This window comes from Pelophylax lessonae (assembly GCF_965119305.1).
Source record: "Pelophylax lessonae genome assembly, chromosome: 5".
In the NCBI taxonomy this organism is placed as follows: domain Eukaryota; kingdom Metazoa; phylum Chordata; class Amphibia; order Anura; family Ranidae; genus Pelophylax; species Pelophylax lessonae.
Genome location: NC_138772.1, coordinates 180,356,060 through 180,377,813, shown reverse-complemented (window position 1 = coordinate 180,377,813; position 21,754 = coordinate 180,356,060). Strand labels below are relative to the sequence as shown.

The 21,754-nt window shown below is 43.5% G+C and overlaps 1 protein-coding gene across 1 annotated transcript in view; it reads right to left on the bottom strand.

Annotated features, from left to right (window-relative positions):
* The window catches only part of ULK4 (unc-51 like kinase 4), a 1,112,493-nt gene that overhangs the window by 552,141 nt on the left and 538,598 nt on the right, over window positions 1–21,754 (bottom strand). The window contains exon 31 of the mRNA XM_082258381.1: window positions 27–75. Within this exon, the coding sequence (XP_082114507.1) occupies window positions 27–75 (49 nt within the window). The remainder of the gene's footprint in view (window positions 1–26; window positions 76–21,754) is intronic.

Sequence of the window (21,754 nt, the reverse complement as noted above, 5' to 3'; positions counted from 1 at the left end):
AAAAGGTAAAGTAACTGTATGCTTACCATAATCATCTGGAAAAGGTTAGGTATCAAGTTGCTATCTTCAATGACCCTATAAAAAATATAACATTTATGTTTGAATGATATCCACATGCATCCTATTTTGAGAAGGCTATGCGGTTACTTCACAGTTGTTTAGTAAAGGGATTTGTTGCCCATTTTACCTTAACCACCTCCTTCCCAAGCCTATTCTGACACTTCACTCCTACATGTAAAAATCTCCTTTTTTTAGCTATAAAATTACTTAGAACCCAGAAACATTTTTTTTTTTAGCAGGGATCCTATAGAATAAAATGGTGTGTGTTGCAAATTTCTATGTCACACAGTATTTGCGCAGCGGTTTTTTAAACGCAATTTTTTGGGAAAAAAACACATTTATGAATTTAAAAAAATTAAAACAGTAAAGTTGTGAAAGATGATGTTACACCGAGTAAATAGATACCTATTTGTCATGCTTCAAAATTTGAACATGTCATGCTTCAAAATTGCATCCGCCCATGGAATGGTGACAAACTATGGTGCTTAAAATACTCCATAGGCGATACTTTAAACGCCTTTACAGGTTACCAGTTTAGAATGGCATGGGAGGTCTGATGCTAGAATTATTGCTCTTGCCCTGACGTTTGCGACAATACCTCACATATTTGGAGCGATCATCGTTTACATATGCGTGCGGGAGTAATCTATGCGTTCACATTTGCACGTAAGCACGGTCGGACGGGGCGCTTACAATTTTCTTTTATTATTTATTTTATACAAAAAAAAAATGTTTTTTACACTTTTCTTTTTTCATTTATTTTTCTTGTACAAACTTTATTGCTATCACAAGGGATGAACAACAACCCTTGTGACAGTATGGGCCATGACAGGTCCTCTTTATGAAGATATTTGGGGTCAATTAGACCCCAAATCTCTCCTCTGGCTCCCATGCAGTCGATCAGAACGAGATCAATCCGATCGGCTGCTTCTCTGGCAGGTAAAAAAAGGGGCGGAACCGGAAGTGGCAATTACTCCTCGCTCCCGGTTTCCAAGGTTACAGAGAGGAAAAGGACGTCCGTTCCTCTCTCTTTGTACCAGGCAGCCATCGCCGCTGGTCAAATCACTCCTGCCCTCTGCGATGGTACCGAGGAGCCCGGGAGGCAGCGCTAGGTCTGGTGCAAGAATTATTGCTCTTGCGCTGATGTTTGCCACAATACCTCACATATTTGGTGCAATCATCGTTTACATATGCGTGCGGGAGTAACCTATGCGTTCATATTTGCGCGTAAGCACGGTCGGACAGGGAGCTTTAAACTTGCTTTGATTATTTATTTTATACAAAAAAAAAATGATTAGACCCCAAATCTCTTCATAAAGAGGACCTGTCATGGTCCATACTGTCACAAGGGATGTTGTTCATCCCTTGTGATAGCAATAAAGTTTGTACAAGAAAAAAAAAAATTTGAAAAAAGAAAAGTATAAAAATATATATTTTTTTTGCCCTCATCTATAATATGCATCTACTTTCTGCATTTGGGGTGCCTTTAACGAATGGTACCACAAGTTCCAGGCATGGTTTGTAAACATGCATGCTTGCTAAATGCTATAATTTGAATGCAAAAAGAAATGAAAAGAGCAACAAACAGAGGTTCAGTCCAGTCTCCCAACACCGTATAAATATCAGGCATGCATTTATTTAATACACGGGTTGATAAGCATAGAGGACAGTTTTGGTATGCTTCACTTGATTATTGCTAGTTACATTTAATTTTATTAGGAAGCAGCTGCTAAATTGGGGGGATAAGATGAAAAGAGGACGTCATTTTAGAGAACTGAACGAACAACTATGAAGTGTAGAACAGTATTTAACAAATAAACCACTTGCCCTCCGGAAGATTTATCTATATATATTATGAGCAGGCTATTTTTTTATATAAGGCACTACCCTATTTTAATGGACAATTTTAATGGACAATTGCGCATTAATGCAACGCTGTAAATTAAAGTTATATCATATATCAAATATGTGGTATTTGATCACAACTGGGTTTTTTCTTTTTTGCGCTACATTATATATATATTTATTTATACATATTTATTCTGCTACATATTTTGGTAAAAAAAAATCTCAATAAGATATTGATTGGTTTGTGCAGAAGTTCTAGCATCTACAAACTATGGGATGTATAGTGGATTTTTTTTTTTTTTATATACCAGTAATGGCAGTGAACAGCAACTTATAGCGGGACTGTGGTATTGTGGCGAACAAACTGACACTAATTGACACTTTTGAAACCTTGTGGGAGCCAGTGACACGAATACAGTGATCAGTGCTAAAAATATACACTGTTACTGTAATAATAACACTGCTTCACTGTTAATATAATATATATAATAATAATATATATAATATATAATAATATTAATAACAACATTTTGTTAATAAATAAATAAAAAAATAAATAAATAAGCGTGTATTGGTTGGTTTGCTTAAAAGTTATACCGTCTACAAACTATGGGATATTGTTTATTTTTACTAGCAATGGTAGTTATCAGCGTCTTATAGCAGGACTGCAGGTTAAAGAGGATAAACTTTAGGAGTGATCAAAGGGTTAACTGTGTGCCTAGCCAGTGTTTTCTAATAGTGTAAGAGGTGCTTTTACTAGGGGAAGGCATTGATCAATGTTCCTGATTTGCAGGAACACAGGATCAATGCCTTCACTACTGATCGAAAGGCAATCTGCCTTGGTTACATGGATACTAAGTGATCAGCGGGTGCCGGCAGACATGGGGTCCGTGGGACCCACTGATCAGCTACCAGCTCCCTGGTACCCGGAAGTGCAAGGTCACGTAAATATACATGATCCTGCGCAGCATGGCCACCCTGTAGCAATAAAACTGCTATAGGGCAGTAAACAAGTGGTTAAATGTGTGCCTAACCAGTGTTTATGTGTGTACTGTGAGGTGATTTCACGAAGGGATGTGCTGCTTTTTATTCCCTGCTTAGCAGGGAAACAAAAACCAGCACATCCCTGCTGACAGAACCAAACTCTGTCTTGTTTAGTTAGACAGAGCTCTGTCCTGTCTTCCTCCTCACAGATCAGTGTGTGCTGGTGGTCATCCATGGACCAGAACCTGCCGATCGCCCTGAGCTATGATTAATCACAGCACAAACGGCACACTCCCCCCCCCCCTACACGGAAGAGCAGAATAATGTATAACATAGCATAAAATTAAACTAATAAGCATCTCTACAGTGCAATAAATTCCCACAAGCTGCAAGTTTGTAGCCATCCCAATGTTACATTATACTGAGCCCAACCATCACATACTGTATACAGAACAAGGAAAGAATTAATGTTTTGTTTTTATGTTCAGATCTACCAAGCCTTACATACTCAGAAGTGGGCAACAAATAAAACTCTTGTGCCTATGCTTTTAAGTTAGATGCACAAGCACTCAATAATTTCTTCTCATCATTGCTCCATCACAGGATGTACTTTTCACTTTTTGAAAGGGGCCCTGAACTTGGAACATTTAAAGCAAACTAATAAAGAGGCCATACATCATGCACCCTAAGGTGCCTTATGCCTCATTTCAATCTCCAGATAAACCAAAACGTTGGGGTATGGAGAATGCCTTTTCCTTCCAAACTCCCCAGCCTCTTACAAGACAGTGCTCAGTGTAATCACCTGGTTCCAGCACTTTTACATGTGGTAAGGAGGGCATACCTAGCCTTAGGCACATGCCACATTCAGAAAGTCAGTATTCGAGCAGGACTTTTGGAAGGCTGCAGTAGTGGAGGGTGAATACATGAGGTAAATGGGGGGGGGGGGGGGAGGGATGATAAAAAAAAAAAGTAATCTTAACCAGTTTTGGGATCATTATATAGGAGCAGCCAACTTATAGGGGATGATTTGCTAAAGGCAAATAGACTGTGTCCCTTGCAATATATATATATATATATATATATATATATATATATATATACACACAGTGCCTTGCGAAAGTATTCAGCCCCCTTGAACTTTTTTGACCTTTTGCCACATTTCAGGCTTCAAACATAAAGATATAAAACTGTAATTTTTTGTGAAAAATCAACAACAAGTGGGACACAATCATGAAGTGGAATGAAATGTATTGGATATTTCAAACTTTGTTAATAAAAAACTGAAAAATTGGGTGTGTAAAATTATTCAGCCCCTTTACTTTCAGTGCAGCAAACTCTCTCCAGAAGTTCAGTGAGGATCTCTGAATGATCCAATGTTGACCTAAATGACTAATGATGATAAATAGAATCCACCTGTGTGTAATCAAGTCTCTGTATAAATGCACCTGCACTGTGATAGTCTCAGAGGTCCATTTAAAGCGCAGAGAGCATCATGAAGAACAAGGAACACACCAGGCAGGTCTGAGATACTGTTGTGGTTAAAGCCAGATTAGGATACAGAAAGATTTCCCAAGCTTTAAACATACCAAGGAGCATTGTGCAAGAGATAATATTGAAATGGAAGGAGTATCAGAGCACTGCAAATCTACGAAGACCTGGCCGTCCCTCAAAACTTTCAGCTCGTACAAGGAGAAGACTGATCAGAGATGCAGCCAAGAGGCCCATGATCACTCTGGATGAACTGCAGAGATCTACAGCTGAGGTGGGAGAATCTGTCCATAGGACAACAATCAGTCGTATACTGCACAAATCTGGCCTTTATGGAAGAGTGGCAAGAAGAAAGCCATTTCTTAAAGATATCCATAAAAAGTGTCGTTTAAAGTTTGCCACAAGCCACCTGGGAGACACACCCAAACATGTGGAAGAAGGTGCTCTGGTCAAATAAAACCAAAATCAAGGTTTTTGGCAACAATGCAAAATGTTATGTTTGGCGTAAAAGCAACACAGCTCATCACCCTGAACACACCATCCCCTATGTCAAACATGGTGGTGGCAGCATCATGGTTTGGGCCTGATGGGAAGATGGTTAAAATTGATGGGAAGATGTATGGAGCCAAATACAGGACCATTCTGGAAGAAAACCTAATGGAGTCTGCAAAAGATCTGAGACTGGGACGGAGATTTGTCTTCCAACAAGACAATGATCCAAAACATAAAGCAAAATCTACAATGGAATTGTTCACAAATAAACATATCCAGGTGTTAGAATGGCCAAGTCAAAGTCCAGACCTGAATCCAATCGAGAATCTGTGGAAAGAACTGAAAACTGCTGTTCACAAACGCTCTCCATCCAACCTCACTGAGCTCGAGCTGTTTTGCAAGGAGGAATGGGCAAAAATTTCAGTCTCTCGATGTGCAAAACTGATAGAGACATACCCCAAGCGACTTACAGCTGTAATCGTAGCAAAAGGTGGCGCTACAAAGTATTAACTTATGGGGGCTGAATAATTTTGCACGCCCAATTTTTCAGTTTTTTATTTGTTAAAAAAGTTTGAAATATCCAATAAATTTCATTCCACTTCATGATTGTGTCCCACTTGTTATTGCTTCTTCACAAAAAATTACAGTTTTATATCTTTATTTTTGAAGCCTGAAATGTGGCAAAAGGTCGAAAAGTTCAAGAGGGCCGAATACTTTCGCAAGGTACTGTATATACTGTGTATATATATATATATATATATATATATATATATATATATATATATATATATATATATATATGTATATATATATATGTTTTTTTTTCCCTTGCATCTGACTTTGTAATCTTTACAAAGTGAAGCTTCACCACATTCACTAAGCTCTGGGGTAAGTTCCTGTTCACACTATAGTGATGACAGACATCGCATGTGATTCGGAGCAGACTGAAAATTACATGCAATGTCTGTGCGATGCGAATTCAGCCATACAGATTTACAGATTGTATGGCTGAATTTGCATCGGATTCAGGACAGAACATGCACAGGACCCTTTTTTTTGGCTTGCAGCAGAATCAGATCGCATGGCGGTTCACACCAATAACATCCGATTCATGTCCAAACTGTCAGTTCGCAATGCAATATGCAAACTGATCTGGGGGTGTCATTAAGTTTGTATTGATACCCCCAGCGATTCGCATATGGCAGTGTGAACTGCCTTTCGATTTGAATGATGCGATGCGGGAACCCACAGTCGACTTGCAGGGTTCCCGCATCGCATCGCATATATGTGAACCGGCACTAAATGAATGCAACTGCACTTGCAAAGTGAGCAGTCTATATGCCTTGAGTAACTCAACTCTACAGTCTTCGCTGTACAGTCTCTGTGTTAGTTTGCTATATAAAGGTTTACTTTAAATAATTTTAAGGCTCGGTTCTCACTTGTGCGATGCGGGAACAAGCGCGATTCCAGTGCGGGTTACTGCATCAAATCTCATTTACGGTAGTTCACACATTGCCCCCTGCGAGTGTCAATGTAGTTAATGAAACCCCAAATCAGTTCGCAGATCACATTGCTAACTGTAAAATTGGACAGCAATCGGATCGCATGGGTGTTCATCAGATTCCATTGCAGACCAAAAAAATGGTCCTGCACTATTTTGGTCTGAATGGGATGCAAATTTAGCAAACCAGGATGCACTTGGCCAAAAACCAAAACTGACAGTTTTTTAAAAAATATATATTTTTATTTATAATTGTATTATATTTGACTTTTCAAATATTTATCATGCATTTAAATTAATATGAATTTATTGTTGGTCATTATTGGCACCTTTAGTGCAAGAAAAGCTCAAGAAAAATGTATCTCTTTAAATTCTGTATGTCTTCACACTGGTACAGTGCACTTCCGTTGTGGAGTTAAAAATCCTGCTTGCTGCATTTTTGATCAGTTAAAAAACTGCACAAAAAACGCACCTCTCCGTTAAAATTTATAAAATACACAGCAAGAATGCATCAATAATGCACTCGTGCATTTTCTCTTATCAGCAAAATGCCGATAACACCATTTTCGGCCCATATGTTTTGGCCACCGACATTTCGGTACATCTCTAGTTTCCACCTTCTATATTCTGATTTGCTAGAAAGTGCAATCTCTTTACTTTGTACCAATACTGTAATTTACTAGTGCACATTACTTAAAGAGGATCCATGAAGTTCGAGCTTAAAGAGGAGCTCCAATTTTTTAAATTTAGCAGCTGCAAATACTGTAGCTGCTGACTTTTAATATAAGGACACTTACCTGTTCAGGAATCCAGCGATCTCAGCACCTGAGTCGATTCTTTATTCGGCTTTGGGTGCAGTCACCGGCATCTTGGGTAAGGGATACAGGCAGTGAAGTCTTCCAGCTTCACAGACAGTTTCCTACTGCACATGCATGAGCCACGCCATGCCACAGATTATGAATGTCCCTACTGTCTGCGGGAGAGGGGAGCGAAGGAGGGGCAAAAATGCCTCGTAGGTCTCCGTGCCGATCTGACCCGGAAGTGTCAAATCCAGGTACCTGCTCCCCTCTCGCCCCCAAAAGGTGCCAAAAGTGGCAGTGGAGGGAGGGGGGGAGGATGCAAACAAGTAGAAGTTCCCCTTTTGGGTAAAGTTCTGCTTTAAGGGACTTGTTTTTCAGTGAAATTTCGCACTGTGGTTTTCACTTGAAAGATGGGATAAGATATACAGATGGCGCACAAATGATCCCAAAACTGCTTAGGGTTACTTTTTGTATCATTTGCCCCTCCCTTTTAGCCCCCATTCACACTTCAGCATTTTTCTGCTGGTATCCCTACGCCTGACTATGCCTTACTACGCAGAATCCCATTCTTTCTAATTGTCCCTGTTCAAGCTTGTACACTCAGTCACCCTACACTCTACCCCCTATGCTCAAAAACGTACATGAGCTTTTCTTTAACATATTTAGGTGTTTTTTTTTTTTTTCCATTAAAGATTTTTATTAAATATTGAGGCAATACAAGCATAATAACATCCAGCATTTAAAAGGGAAATACAAAGACTTCAGAGTAGCGTAACACGGACAATAATTGCATCATTATGCACAGATGTACATTCACGACCTGATACTCTGCAAGCAGGAGAGGAGCTAATTGACACATTCATAGTCTACAAGGAAGGGGGGGGGGAAGAGGGGGGGGGGTGGGCAGAGGAGGAGGAAGAGGGGTGGGGGGAGGGGGAAGGGGGAAGGAGATGGGTGGGGGGGGGGAGGAGGAGGTAAGGGGAAGGGGAGGAAGGAGGGAGGAGGAAGATAGGGGAGGTAGAAATGGGAGGTAGAAATGGGAGAGGGGGGGGGTCAGAGGAGAGGGACGAGACAGGAGGAGGGTAGGGGGGGGAAGGAGCAGGGGAAGAAGAAGACGTGAAGGAGGGGAAGGGGGGAGGGAAGGAGGAGGAGGGAGAGGGGGGGGAGGGGGACAGGAGGGGAGTAAGGGGGGGTGGGAAGAGGGGAAGGAAGGAGTACCTGAATTGGGGTAGCATGAAGGGGGGGGGGGGAGGATAGGGCATGTGTACGTGTTGGAGGGGGTGTGAAGCATGTCAATAGCCATCTCCAGTATTACCAAAACGGAGGAGTAATGGAAATTGGAATAGAAGGTATAACAACTAACAACTTAACAACATAACAACAGAACAACAGCTGGTCAGCTGAATTATCAACACATCAATGTCAAAGTATTCAATATTGGGGTTACTCAATGTTAGATTTTACCCTTGAGCCAGGAGGACCATTTAGACCATTCCCTATCGAATCTGGCACTGCGACCGGCCTTATAGGCAAGTAGGCGTTCATATTCAAAGGTAGTTTTGACTCTATCAATAACGTCCGAGACTTGGGGCACAATATTAGATTTCCACCTCTGAGCCACTAGGCTGCGAGCAGCCAATAGAATGTGGGTAACTATGGCGCTGCTATCGGAAGGGAACCTCTCGACCCCCACATTCAAGATCGCCAATGCTGGAGAGGGCAGGGTAGGGAGCCCAGAGATATCCGATATCATGGAGAAGAGTGCATTCCATATATTAGTAAGGTGTCGGCAAGACCAGAAGACGTGTAGGAGGTGGGCCACCTCGCCACATCCCCTCCAGCATAGTGGCGAATGGTCAGGAATAAATTTGGACAATCTATAGGGAGTAAGGTACCAACGCAAATTGATCTTCTGGGACAATTCCCAGTGATTGGTGCAGGAGGAGGACTGTTTGATGGAGCGGAAGGCTATTTTCCACTGGGCAGTCGTAAACAATTCCCCCAGATCCGCCTCCCATTTTGTGAAAGGAGTGGATGCGCTAAAATCCATTTTGGCTTGAAACAGGTTGTAGAAAAGAGATGTGCCCTTGACCGAGCGTAGATTGCCCAACATGAACAACCAACCTCTCGAAGGCAAGTGGATATGCGGGGACGGCAATGATCGGAAAAGATGTGCCACTTGTATGTATCTATAGTGTTCAGAGGTCGGGATTTTAAACTCCCCCTGCAGATCCTCAAAGGATTTGAGAGTGTCGCCTGACAGGATATGGTCAACATTGTCAATACCCTTGTTTCTCCACACCCCAAAGGACGAGTGGGGTATGGCTATTTCCAGCACCCCCAGCGGCACGGGAACCCGCGCCTTCAGGGGGGCCGGAATGTCCTGTTTTACGAACGCCCTCCATGCCAACAGGGAGGCCCCGCCCGAAATAGGCAGTCCCTCCAGTGGCACGGGGTTCCATACATCTGCCAAGAGCATCGTCCGCAGAGGATGGGAAGGACAAACATCTGCCTCCATGGAGCTCCAAATTGCATGGGATCCGGGATCTACCCAATGGCGCAGTTGGGTCAGATGAGAGGCGAGGAGATAATCCCTGATGTCGGTCATACCCATCCCCCCCGCGGACCAGTGTTTGATAAGGAACGAGTGTGCGCTCCTAGGTCTCTTCCCCCTCCAAACCAACCCCCTCAGTGCCCTCTGCAAGGAGTTGAGAATGCCCCGAGAAACTGGGACCACCAAGGACCGAAAGATGTAGAGAATTTGGGGCAGGAGAACCATCTTGAACGAGGCAAGGCGTCCCGACCATGTGAGCTCGGTTTTTGCTATTCGTTGGCATTCCTGCGAGATCTTGGCAATCAAAGGGGGGTAGTTAGTTATAGCCAACTGATCCACTTTAGGGGTCAATAGGATACCCAGATAGGGTATATAGTCCCTTTTCCAGGTATAGGGGTATTTCTGTTGCAATTTACGACAAAGCGGCTGGGGAAGGCCCAAAGGCAGGATCAGGGACTTTGTAAAGTTCACCTTGTAATAGGAAATCAGACTGAATCTCTGCAGTAGTGAGTGTGTGGCGGCCAGTGACCTCTCTGGGTCCGTCATGAAGATGATTACATCATCAGCAAAAAGATTAATTACATGGGAGCCCGAGGCGGTCACAAGGCCTTTTATGTGGGGGGAAGATCTAACTGCCGCCGCCAGTGGCTCAATAAGCAAATTAAAGATGGATGGGGATAGTGGACAGCCCTGCCTCGTTCCGTTGGTTATGTCAAATGCTGTTGATAACACGTTAGAGGTGTAAACCTTCGCTGAAGGGTTAGAGTACAACGCTAGAATTGCGTTCAAAATGGGACCATGAAAGCCAAACCGCCGCAGCACTGCCGTCATGTAGGTCCAGTGAACCCGGTCGAATGCCTTCTCCGCATCCAACGAGAGCAGCAGAGAAGGCACCCGACCAGATCCCGCCCTGTCTATAAGCCCTATAACCCTTCTAGTCGCGTCAGAAGTCTGGCGACCACGTACAAATCCGGATTGGTCCGGGTCAATAAGAGCAGGGAATATGGGGTGAAGTCTAAGAGCCAAGACCTTGGCATATAACTTTGCATCGGTATTTAACAAGGATATCCGTCTAAAGTTGGGAGGGGATACCGGCTCTTTCCCTGGTTTGGGTAGCGTTACTTCATGTGCTTGAAGAATTTCCCTAGGTAGAGAGGCAGAGGACACCGCAGCCGCATACATCGAGGCTAAATGGGGGCTGAGTATTTGTGCGAATCTCTTATAATACAGATTGGGTAGACCATCTGGTCCAGGGGACTTACCAGAAGGGAGTGTTTGTATAGCTCGTTCTACTTCAGCCTGTGTTATCGGGGCGTTCAAAGCTTGCAGTTGGGGAAGGGAAAGCGCAGGCAGGTCAATAGAAGCTAAGAAATCGGAGATAAGCTGTTCTGTCGGTTGGGGGGTGGACGCGTCATCTTTTAAATTGTACAAGGATTCGTAATAGCTAGCAAACGCGTTTGCTATATCTTGAGGGTTTAGAATTTTCGCCTTGGTCACAGGATCTAGTAGATAGGCTATCCTATCCTTGACCCGCCTAGCTTTGAGCTTGGAGGCCAGTAGCTTCCCGGCTTTATTACCCGCTGAATAGTGGGAGAGTTTAAGGGCCCTAAAATATTTGTCCTGTTGCGCTATCAACATACTGCGCAGGTCAGATCTGAGTTTGGTCAATTGAAGGGACAAAGTAGGGTTCGGGGTGGTCTTATTTATAGGTTCCAATCTGCGGATCTCAGCCAAGATATGGTCCAGCTGCTGCGTCCTCTGCCTCTTAAGCCGCGCACACAATTTAATAAAAATACCACGGATAAAGGCCTTATGGGCACACCATACTACCGTTGGGTCAGAAACTGAACCCGCATTGTGTGAGAAATATTCCACAAGGTGCCTCTCCAGGTGAGAGGCATATTGGGGGTTGTCCAGGACCTGAGTGTTTGCTCTCCAAATGTAGGCCATGCCTGGAGAACGAGCCTCCTGTATCGTTATGGACACAGGGGCATGGTCCGACCAGGCAATGTCATGGATGGAAGACTTCCCAGTCACTTGCAGCAAATGTTTGTCAACCAGGATCATGTCAATACGGGAGTACATATTGTATCTGGAGGAGTGAAAAGAGTAGTCACGTTCCCCCGGGTGATGACATCTCCAGACATCAAACATCTCCACCTCGTGCAACATGGATTGAAGGGCAGGAGGGCGACGTTTAGGCGAGGAGGAGATGTCCAAGGACGGGTCAGCTGTCATATTAAAGTCCCCACACACGACCGCGGATCCATATCTATGTCTGTCCAGCAAGCGGAACATTTTCCTCCAGAACCGCGGCTGGTGTGAGTTGGGGGCATAGGCGGACAAAATTGTGAAGGGGGCATTATTGATATCACATTGTAGCAAAAGGTAGCGACCGTTGGGGTCAGGAACTTCTGTACGTAGTGAAAAGGCCACTGTGTCTTTGACGGCTATGAGGACTCCTTTGCGTTTGCAATCAGCAGAAGCCATGAATATATGCGGGAAACTCTTGTGAGACAGTGTAGGGGTTGCAGAACGATGAAAGTGGGTTTCCTGTATACAGAGGACATCACTTTTGAGGGTTAAGGCCTCGCGCCACATTGACGCCCGCTTGGCAGGGTGATTCAGGCCATGCACGTTCAGGGATGTAACAGTTACAGTCATGGTAGAAAAGTAGAAGAATATAGAATGTTACCTGGGCCATTACATCTAAAGAGCGGTGACAGGGATTCCCATTCAAGGTTGCGGGCTCCGGCTGCAGGTAGGGTATGTTGATGTGTGCAAAACCAGGCATATTTCGGCTGACCAGAAAAACAAAATAACAAGGTGAAAACAAAGAATATTAAAACGAAAGAGCTCATTGGAGTAGCTCTATTAACGGGTGAGAAACTGAAACAAGTCTCGTGAGCAGGTATACTGCACAAAATCATGGGGGGGGAGAAAGGTATGCGAGCCCCGTGGCCAGACTCAGGGAGAGGAATTATGCGAAGCAGCCTGGGTGGGCTGTCCCTTGGCCTTTTTCTTCCCCTTTTTGCCTTGTGTGATCGTTTGCCATTCCTCAGACAGCGGAGATATGCGATCAGAGGGCTCCCGCGGGGTGGGGTCCTGATCAGGGAGGATACCCCATGTCCGGAGCAAATCCAGGCCCTCCTGCATGGAGGAGACATTGTGGGTCTTATTGTTGTAGGTTACTGCCAGTTTAACAGGGAACCCCCACCTGTAAACTATGGAATGATTTCTAAGGACTTTTGTCAGCGGGTGCAGGGCTCTCCTCTTTTGCAATGTATATTGCGATAGATCCGCAAACAATTGGATCCTGGAGTATGTCTCCGGGATGGGGGTCTTCCTCCATAACACTGACATAAGATTGTCTTTCACATGGTAGAAATGCACCCTCATAATGACATCGCGGGGAATCTCATCGGGGAGAAAAGATGGCTTAGGCAGGCGGTGGATCCTATCAATAACCAACTCAGATATAGGGGTTTGCGGGAGGACCGCCAGGATAAAGGCACGTGCATAGCTATCCAGGTCACCGGGGAGCACAGACTCCGGGACCCCCCTGATTTTAACATTGTTCCGCCTGGAGCGGTCCTCCATATCCGCAATTTTGGCCTGGAGCTTTTCGATCTCATCCTCATGTGAGTAATGGGCATCTATTAGCTCGTTGTGGGATGCTGCAAATTCCCCCATCTTAGTTTCAACTCTGTCCATGCGACCCCCCAGGGCTCTGGCCTCCACCTTAAATGCGCTGACACATTCCATGACGTCTGCGTGCATGGATGCCCGCAGGGATGTCATCATGTCCTTAAGCCTAGCCTCAGACACCGGTCTGTCACTAGCAGGAAAGGAGTCGAAGTTAGGGGGAAGCTCCCTGGTGGAGTCCATAGAGGACAGATCCCCCTGGCTTACCTCCGCCGCTGCTTCCCCCGACAGTCTGGGCTTGCTCTTGACCGGGCTCCTGGACATCGGGGTCGATGCTGCTGGTGATCGAGGTTGGCCCGCTTTCTGTGCTGAGATCTGTGGAGGGCTGAGCGAGGAATGGGACGTCCCGCTAGTCGAGGCCGGAGATCCGCCACCGCCGCCATCTTGGCCGCGCGGCCTGTCCTGGGGCATGAAAAAGTGCTGGAGCTGCCTCGGGTGGCCAGTCTCCTTCTTCTTTTTGGCCATCAGGCAGGAAGGCTGGGGTGTGTAGCAGTCGATCGGGGATGGTCTGGCTGAGAAACGAAGCCTTAGGGCGCCGATGGATGCCGATATTCTCCCTGGTCCGGCGGAGCTACACACTCAGACGTCCATGCAGTCTCGCTGCGGCCACGCCCCCCCTATTTAGGTGTTTTTGATCCCAAAGAATTAATTGGGAATACCTGTGGATGTGAGATATGCACTATTTTGCACATTTGTGTGTGCGTTTTTACCAATTAAGAATTCCTCTCCTTCTAAAGAACTGCTCTGCTCCTCTGGCTATCACAAGAAACAAACTCCTGAAGTTTACACACACACACACACACACAAAACACCTGTAATTCACTTGAAAAACACCTGCAAAATACCTGATAAAAGTGTCTAAAAATCACTATAAACATGCTCTGCTCTGGTGTAAATGCAGGCTTAGATTATAACCCCCCCCCCCAGTCCTGTTGTATTGCAACTGTACAGACTCCTGTTACTTAGTAAAGCACTCTGCAAACTGTTGACACTATATAAACCCTGAATAATAATACTACTAACAAAGGGAATATACAGTGCATCCAGAAAGTATTCACAGCGCTTCACTTTTTCTACATTTTGTTATGTTACAGCCTTATTCCAAAATGGATTAAATTCATTATTTTCCTCAAAATTCTACAAACACTATCCCATAAAGACAACATGAAAGACGTTTGCTTGAAATCTTTACAAATTTATAAAAAAAAAGAAAAGAAAAATCCCATGTACATAAGTATTCACAGCCTTTGCCATGACACTGAAAATTGAGCTCAGGTGCATCCTGCTTCCACTGATCATCCTTGAGATGTTTCTACAATTTGATTGGAGTCCACCTGTGGTAAATTCAGTTGACTGGATATGATTTGTAAGGCACACACCTGTCTATATCAGGTCCCCCAGTTAACAGTGAATGTCAGAGCACAAACCAACCCATGAAGTCCATAAAGGTATTATCTGTAGACCTCCAAGACAGGATTGTATCGAGGCACAGATCTGGGGAAGGGTACAGAAAAATGTCTGCAGTATTGAAGGTCCCAATGAGCACAGTGGCCTCCATTATCCGTAAATTGAAAAAGTTTGGAACCTGCAGGACCTTTCCTAGAGCGGGCCGCCCGACCAAACTGAGCAATTGGGGGAGAATGGCCTTAGTCAGGGAGGTGACCAAGAACCTGATGGTAACTCTGATTTGGTTCCAGCATTTCTCTGTGGAAATAGGAGAACCTTCCAGAAGAAGAACAACCATCTCTGCAGCACTCCACCAACCAGGCCTGTATGGTAGAATGGCATGACGGAAGCCACTTCTTAGTAAAAGGCACATGACAACCCGCCTGGAGTTTGCTAAAAGGCACTTGAAGGACTCTCAGACCATGAAAAACAAAATTCTCTGGTCTGATGAAACAAAGAATAAACTCTTTGGCCTGAATGGAAAACGTCATGTCTGGAGGAAACCAGGCACTGCTTATCACCTGGCCAATACCATCCCTACAGTGAAGCATGGTGGTGCCAGCATCATGCAGTGGGGATGTTTTTTAGCGGCAGGAACTGGGAGACTAGTCAGGATCGAGGAAAAGATGAATGCAGCAATGTACAGAGACATCCTTCATAAAAACCTGCCCTAGAGCGCTCTGGACCTCAGACTGGGAGGAAGGTTTATCTTCCAACAGGACATGACTCTAAGCACACAGCCAAGATATCAAAGGAGGGCTACGAGACAACTGTATGAATGTCCATGAGTGGCCCAGCCAGAGAGCAGACTTGAATCTCATTGAACATCTTTGGAGAGATCTGAAAATGGCTGTGCACCGACGCTCCCTATCCAACCTGATGGAGCTTGAGAGGAATGGGGGAAACTGCCCAAAAATAGGTGTGCCAAGCTTGTAGCATCATACTCAAAAAGACTTGAGGCTGTAATTTGTGCCAAAGGTGCTTCAACAAAGTATTGAGCAAATGCTGTGAATACTTATGTACATGTGATTTGTTTTGTTTTTTATTTTTAATACATTTAGAAAGATTTCAAACAAACTTCTTTCACGTTGTCCATATGGGGTATTGTTTGCAGAATTTCGAGGAAAATAATTAATTTATTCTGTTTTGATATGAGACTAACATAATAAAATGTGGAAAAATTGAAGCACTGTGGATACTTTCCAAATGCACTGTACTGTCTATCTGGGAAACCCCTAACAAGGTGATTTATAAGCCTAATGGCTGACAGGGGTTATAAATTAGTTTTTTTCTGTATGTAAATCGATCACAATGTTAAGGTTGTTACTGACATTTGTTTCTGAAATCTGGATTAGTTTCTTAATGTATCCGAAGCATGCACTACTAGCTGAGATTTCTTGGGAAAAAATTAAATTAAAATCACAAATTTAAAGAAAAAAATAAATAAATACCTTGCTTATTTCCTATTTTTCCATCCTTTATACCCTCCAGGTCCCGATCTAAAAGCTACACACAAGCATCTCCCCAAACCTAGGTCTAATACTAGCCTAACTCCTAAATTATGTTTTTCATCTTATTTGGCATTAACTTTTTTGCTAAAACATTTGTGCATAACGCTACCAGTACCAAACATGTAGTCATAAAAACAAATAATCCATATTTTTACATTTTCACATACTACATAAATCAACGTTTTACCCCTAAACTAGAAAAAAACGTGCATATTTACCTGGCAAGGAATGTTTTATTATACACACTCCTACTCTTCTTCTCCTGACAATACCATGTCAAGGAGAATGTTCAATAGAACAAAGAAAAAGAAAAGGTGTAATTTTTGATAAAAGCAAGCCCACACTGATTTCTAATACTGCTGAGACCTTGGTGCAGAAAAATACCAATATGATGATTCATCGCTAACATGCAGTGAAGTATTTGAAATCAGCAGAAAACGGAAGTACTAAAAAGAGGAGAAGTAGTTGCTGCCATTTTTTCCACTGCAATATGAAAGCGGGTATTCCAAGCTTAACTTCAGATATGCATGCTACAAGCTTTTATCTGCCAGTCAATTACAAGCTAACGTAAGGAGCATTTCCCATGTTCTCTGCCTGTGCTGCACTCATATCGATTACACTGTTTCCAGGTATCTCTGATGACTACAGAACCAAACCCCTTTATGGTATTGGAAAGACATGGGCGATATTCCAAAGTCCTTTCATATTTTTGTTGTCCTGATACAGTACAGTGAATGAGTATTGTCATTTTAGGACTGTAACTGTGTTACTAAAAGAATCTTCAGCCGAACATAAAGGAAAAAAGCCTGAAAAAAAAGAAAAATTCATGCAGCCATCCCTTCCAATTTAGCTTCTATCCTGACAAGTGCTCCAGCCCCTGCTGCTGAAAAAACACCCCCATAACAGGACATTTTCACCTCCATGCTTTACTGTAGGAATGGTGGTATTTGGATGGAGAGCGGTATTGGATTTCCGCCAGAGATTTCGTTTGGTGTTGAGGCCAAACAGTTAAATTTTAGACTCATCTGACCAGAACACTTTTTTCCATGTGGCCTCAGAATCTTCAAGCTGTGTTTTGGCAAAGCTCAGTCATGACTGTATGTGGCCTTTCTTGAGGAGTGTCTTTTCCCTGCATCCCTTCCATGCAAGCCACATTTGTGGATAATTTATGATATTGTCACATGCACACAATTAGCACTCAGTTCTAAATCCCTGCAACTGCTTTAGAGTTTCATCCAGTTTGAAGCATTGTCCTGATCCAGGGAGGGTCGGTGTTATACTAAATACCTTCCACTTCCTAATAATAGACTTCACTGTGCTTCTAGGCATGGATAAAGCCTTTGAAATGTTTTGTATGCATCTCCGGACATGTGCCTGTCCACAACTTTTTCCCAAAGATCTTTTGGCAGTGCCTTGCCACCCATATTTAACTGTTTGCTTCAATTGCGCTACCAGGGACTGAAATGCTCCAGGAAAGCTTTTTTCATGCTGAGCTTATCAAAACGACCACAGCTGATCACAATTAAAAGTCAAATGGCTTTGTGTACCATTGAGAAGGTTATTAGCTACACCTGATTGACTTTGCAAACCATTTTTAGGAAGAAGTAATCCTTTTCCAACTTGGGGATTCTGTTTTTGATTTTTTTTTCTGACATGTTGGTGTTATATCTTTCACTTGGATGTTATTATAAGTTGCACTGAGTAAATACAGCTAGATAAAGACTGAAACAGTTTTTTGTTTTATTTTAGGCTGCTAAATAAAATTGTGATTATTTTGAGGGGGGAGATTTTTTCTATACCCACTGTATGTCCAGTGTGCATTCTCCATCATTTATGCTAGGGCAGCCCTGAAAAATCTTGGGACACTTCTGTTTTGCTGCAGTTATTTGGTCTGGAAACTGCAAGTCAGTAAACTTCACGCTAAAGCACACCCCACACATTTGAATCTGATTGTACAATCTCCTTTAGATCTACAAACAATTATGACCTGGAGAGTTTAGGAAGGCCCTTATATTACATACAGTGCCTTGCGAAAGTATTCGGCCCCCTTGAACTTTTCGACCTCTTGCCACATTTCAGGCTTCAAACATAAAGATATAAAACTGTCATTTTTTGTGAAAAATCAACAAGTGGGACACAATCATGAAGTGGAACGAAATTTATTGGATATTTCAAACTTTTTTAACAAATAAAAAACTGAAAAATTGGGCGTGCAAAATTATTCAGCCCCCTTAAGTTAATAATTTGTAGTGCCACCTTTTGCTGCGATTACAGCTGTAAGTCGCTTGGGGTATGTCTCTATTAGTTTTGCACATCGAGAGACTGAAATTTTTGCCCATTCCTCCTTGCAAAACAGCTCGAGCTCAGTGAGGTTGGATGGAGAGCGTTTGTGAACAGCAGTTTTCAGGTCTTTCCACAGATTTTCGATTGGATTCAGGTCTGGACTTTGACTTGGCCATTCTAACACCTGGATATGTTTATTTGTGAACCATTCCATTGTAGATTTTGCTTTATGTTTTGGATCATTGTCTTGTTGGAAGACAAATCTCCGTCCCAGTCTCAGGTCTTTTGCAGACTCCATCAGGTTTTCTTCCAGAATGGTCCTGTATTTGGCTCCATCGATCTTCCCATCAATTTTAACCATCTTCCCTGTCCCTGCTGAAGAAAAGCAGGCACAAACCATGATGCTGCCACCACCATGTTTGACAGTGGGGATGGTGTGTTCAGGGCGATGAGCTGTGTTGCTTTTACACCAAACATAACAGTTTGCATTGTTGCCAAAAAGTTTGATTTTGGTTTCATCTGACCAGAGCACCTTCTTCCACATGTTTGGTGTGTCTCCCAGGTGGCTTGTGGCAAACTTTAAATGACACTTTTTATGGATATCTTTAAGAAAACTGAATTTTTGTAAAATCTTACCGTAAATTTCCTTTCTCTGAGTCCTCTGACAGTCGCCGCCCACTCATACAGTCATACAGTTGATCTCTTATCCATTGGAGCAAGCTAGGCATAAGACTGTTAAAAACAAAGTAATTTACATAGACACACCTATGGGGGCTGTCCCACTGGTCCAATACCCCCCTGCTATCTGCCATCCCAACTCAGTTTGGTAGCAAGCAGTTAAAGTCCAAAGCACCCCAAATAGAGGGACGGGGGAGGCGACTGTCAGAGGACTCAGAGAAAGGAATTTTACGGTAAGATTTTACAAAAATTCAATTTTCTCTTATGTCCTCTGACAGTCGCCGCCCACTCATACAGTCTTCACCAATGGGATGTCCCAAAGCAGTGTAGACATGAGGGGTGGGAAACGCAACCGTCATAAAGGCAACGCAGCACCCACGTCAGAGAAAGGAACCTTACGTGAACAGAAAGGTATCCTCTGGGCAACAGAAAAGCTCAACTGGAGCAACATAAGAAAATAGAAGAAGGCTGAGACCGTAGCCCCAGCACAGGGAGAGCCTATCTCACTCCTAACTAGGCAGAAGACAAACTGAGTTGGGATGGCTGATAGCAGGGGGGTATTGGACCAGTGGGACAGCCCCCATAGGTATCTCTATGTAAATTACTTTGTTTTTAACAAGTTTTATGCCTAGCTTGCTCCTATGGATAAGAGGTCAATACCCATTGGTGAAGACTGTATGAGTGGGTGGCGACTGTCAGAGGACGTAAGAGAAATGGCTTTCTTCTTGCAACTCTTCCATAAAGGCCAGATTTGTGCAGTATACGTCTAATTGTTGCCCTATGGACAGAGTCTCCCACCTCAGCTGTAGATCTCTGCAGTTCATCCAGAGTGATCATGGGCCTCTTGGCTGCATCTCTGATCAGTCTTCTCCTTGTATGAGCTGAAAGTTTAGAGGGACGGCCAGGTCTTCGTAGATTTGCAGTGGTCTGATACTCCTTCCATTTCAATATTATCGCTTGCACAGTGCTCCTTGGGATGTTTAAAGCTTGGGAAATCTTTTTGTATCCAAATCTGGCTTTAAACTTCTCCACAACAGTATCTCGGACCTGCCTGGTGTGTTCCTTGTTCTTCATTATGCTCTCTGCGCTTTAAACTGACCTCTGAGACTATCACAGTGCAGGTGCATTTATACGGAGACTTGATTACACACAGGTGGATTCTATTTATCATCATTAGTCATTTAGGTCAACATTGGATCATTCAGAGATCCTCACTGAACTTCTGGAGAGAGTTTGCTGCACTGAAAGTTAAGGGGCTGAATAATTTTGCATGCCCAATTTTTCAGTTTTTTATTTGTTAACAAAGTGTGAAATATCCAATAAATTTCGTTCCACTTCATGATTGTGTCCCACTTGTTGATTCTTCACAAAAAATGACAGTTTTATATCTTTATGTTTGAAGCCTGAAATGTGGCAAAAGGTCGCAAAGTTCAAGGGGGCCGAATACTTTCGCAAGGCACTGTAGTTTGGGTTAATATAAAGTTAGACGTATAGCGATTGTATGGTCAGATTGCAACATATATAGTGACTCTACATCAGATATGATGCCTCCCACAAGGACCAGGATGACTGGGTGGGGGGGGGGAGTTCCCAAGAGGCAGTGTTTCTATCAATAGGGAGCATACTGTGTGACAAGCTGTGCTCTCCTCATCATGTATGCCCTGCATTCCATTTTTGCCTCTGGCTGGTCTTGCACTATTCAGTCAGAGTATGTAGACTAACAGAAGTAGATTAGTAAAGTAGACATTATTTCAAACTTCTGGGTATATGTGAAACCTGACCGGCAAACCTGAAGCTTCACCATGATGCTAAGACGAGCTTGGTGGCAAGCAGGGAGTGGTAAAGGGAAATATGACATCTTTGCCCTGAGCACTGGATGATCTTGCCCCTGTACTGCTGATGTGCTGTTCAGACAGCATTCCACTTGGGGCAACATAACAGAATATATATGAGCTGTTTTTTCTGCACATAGTGTAATCTAGTTCTTAAAGTCCTCCTCCAGTATGTGTGGGTGAATGGGTAATTCTAAGACCACTCTTTTAGGCTCCATCTCCAGGTAGACACTGACAAATAGCAAAGCTTAAAGTGAAATTATAGACCAACACTAACTTTTCTTAAAAAAGTTATTTTGCCCCTCCTTCCATCTTTTCTGCTACCCTGTGTAAAAAAAGATCTGCATACTTACCTTTTTTTTAGTCCGCTCTGGTCTGATCGTGTGCTCCTGCTTTGATGTGTCAGTGAGCAACAGCTGCAGGGGAGAGGAAGGAGTGCCGACAACGGCTGGGCCATGGGAGCCTATGGGTGACATCATGGCTCTCAGAATTCCCAACGTGATGACGTGCAGGCTCCTCGCCCGTACGCGTTGCATCATAGACTTCGTCAGCGTCACGTCGATTCCCGGAGA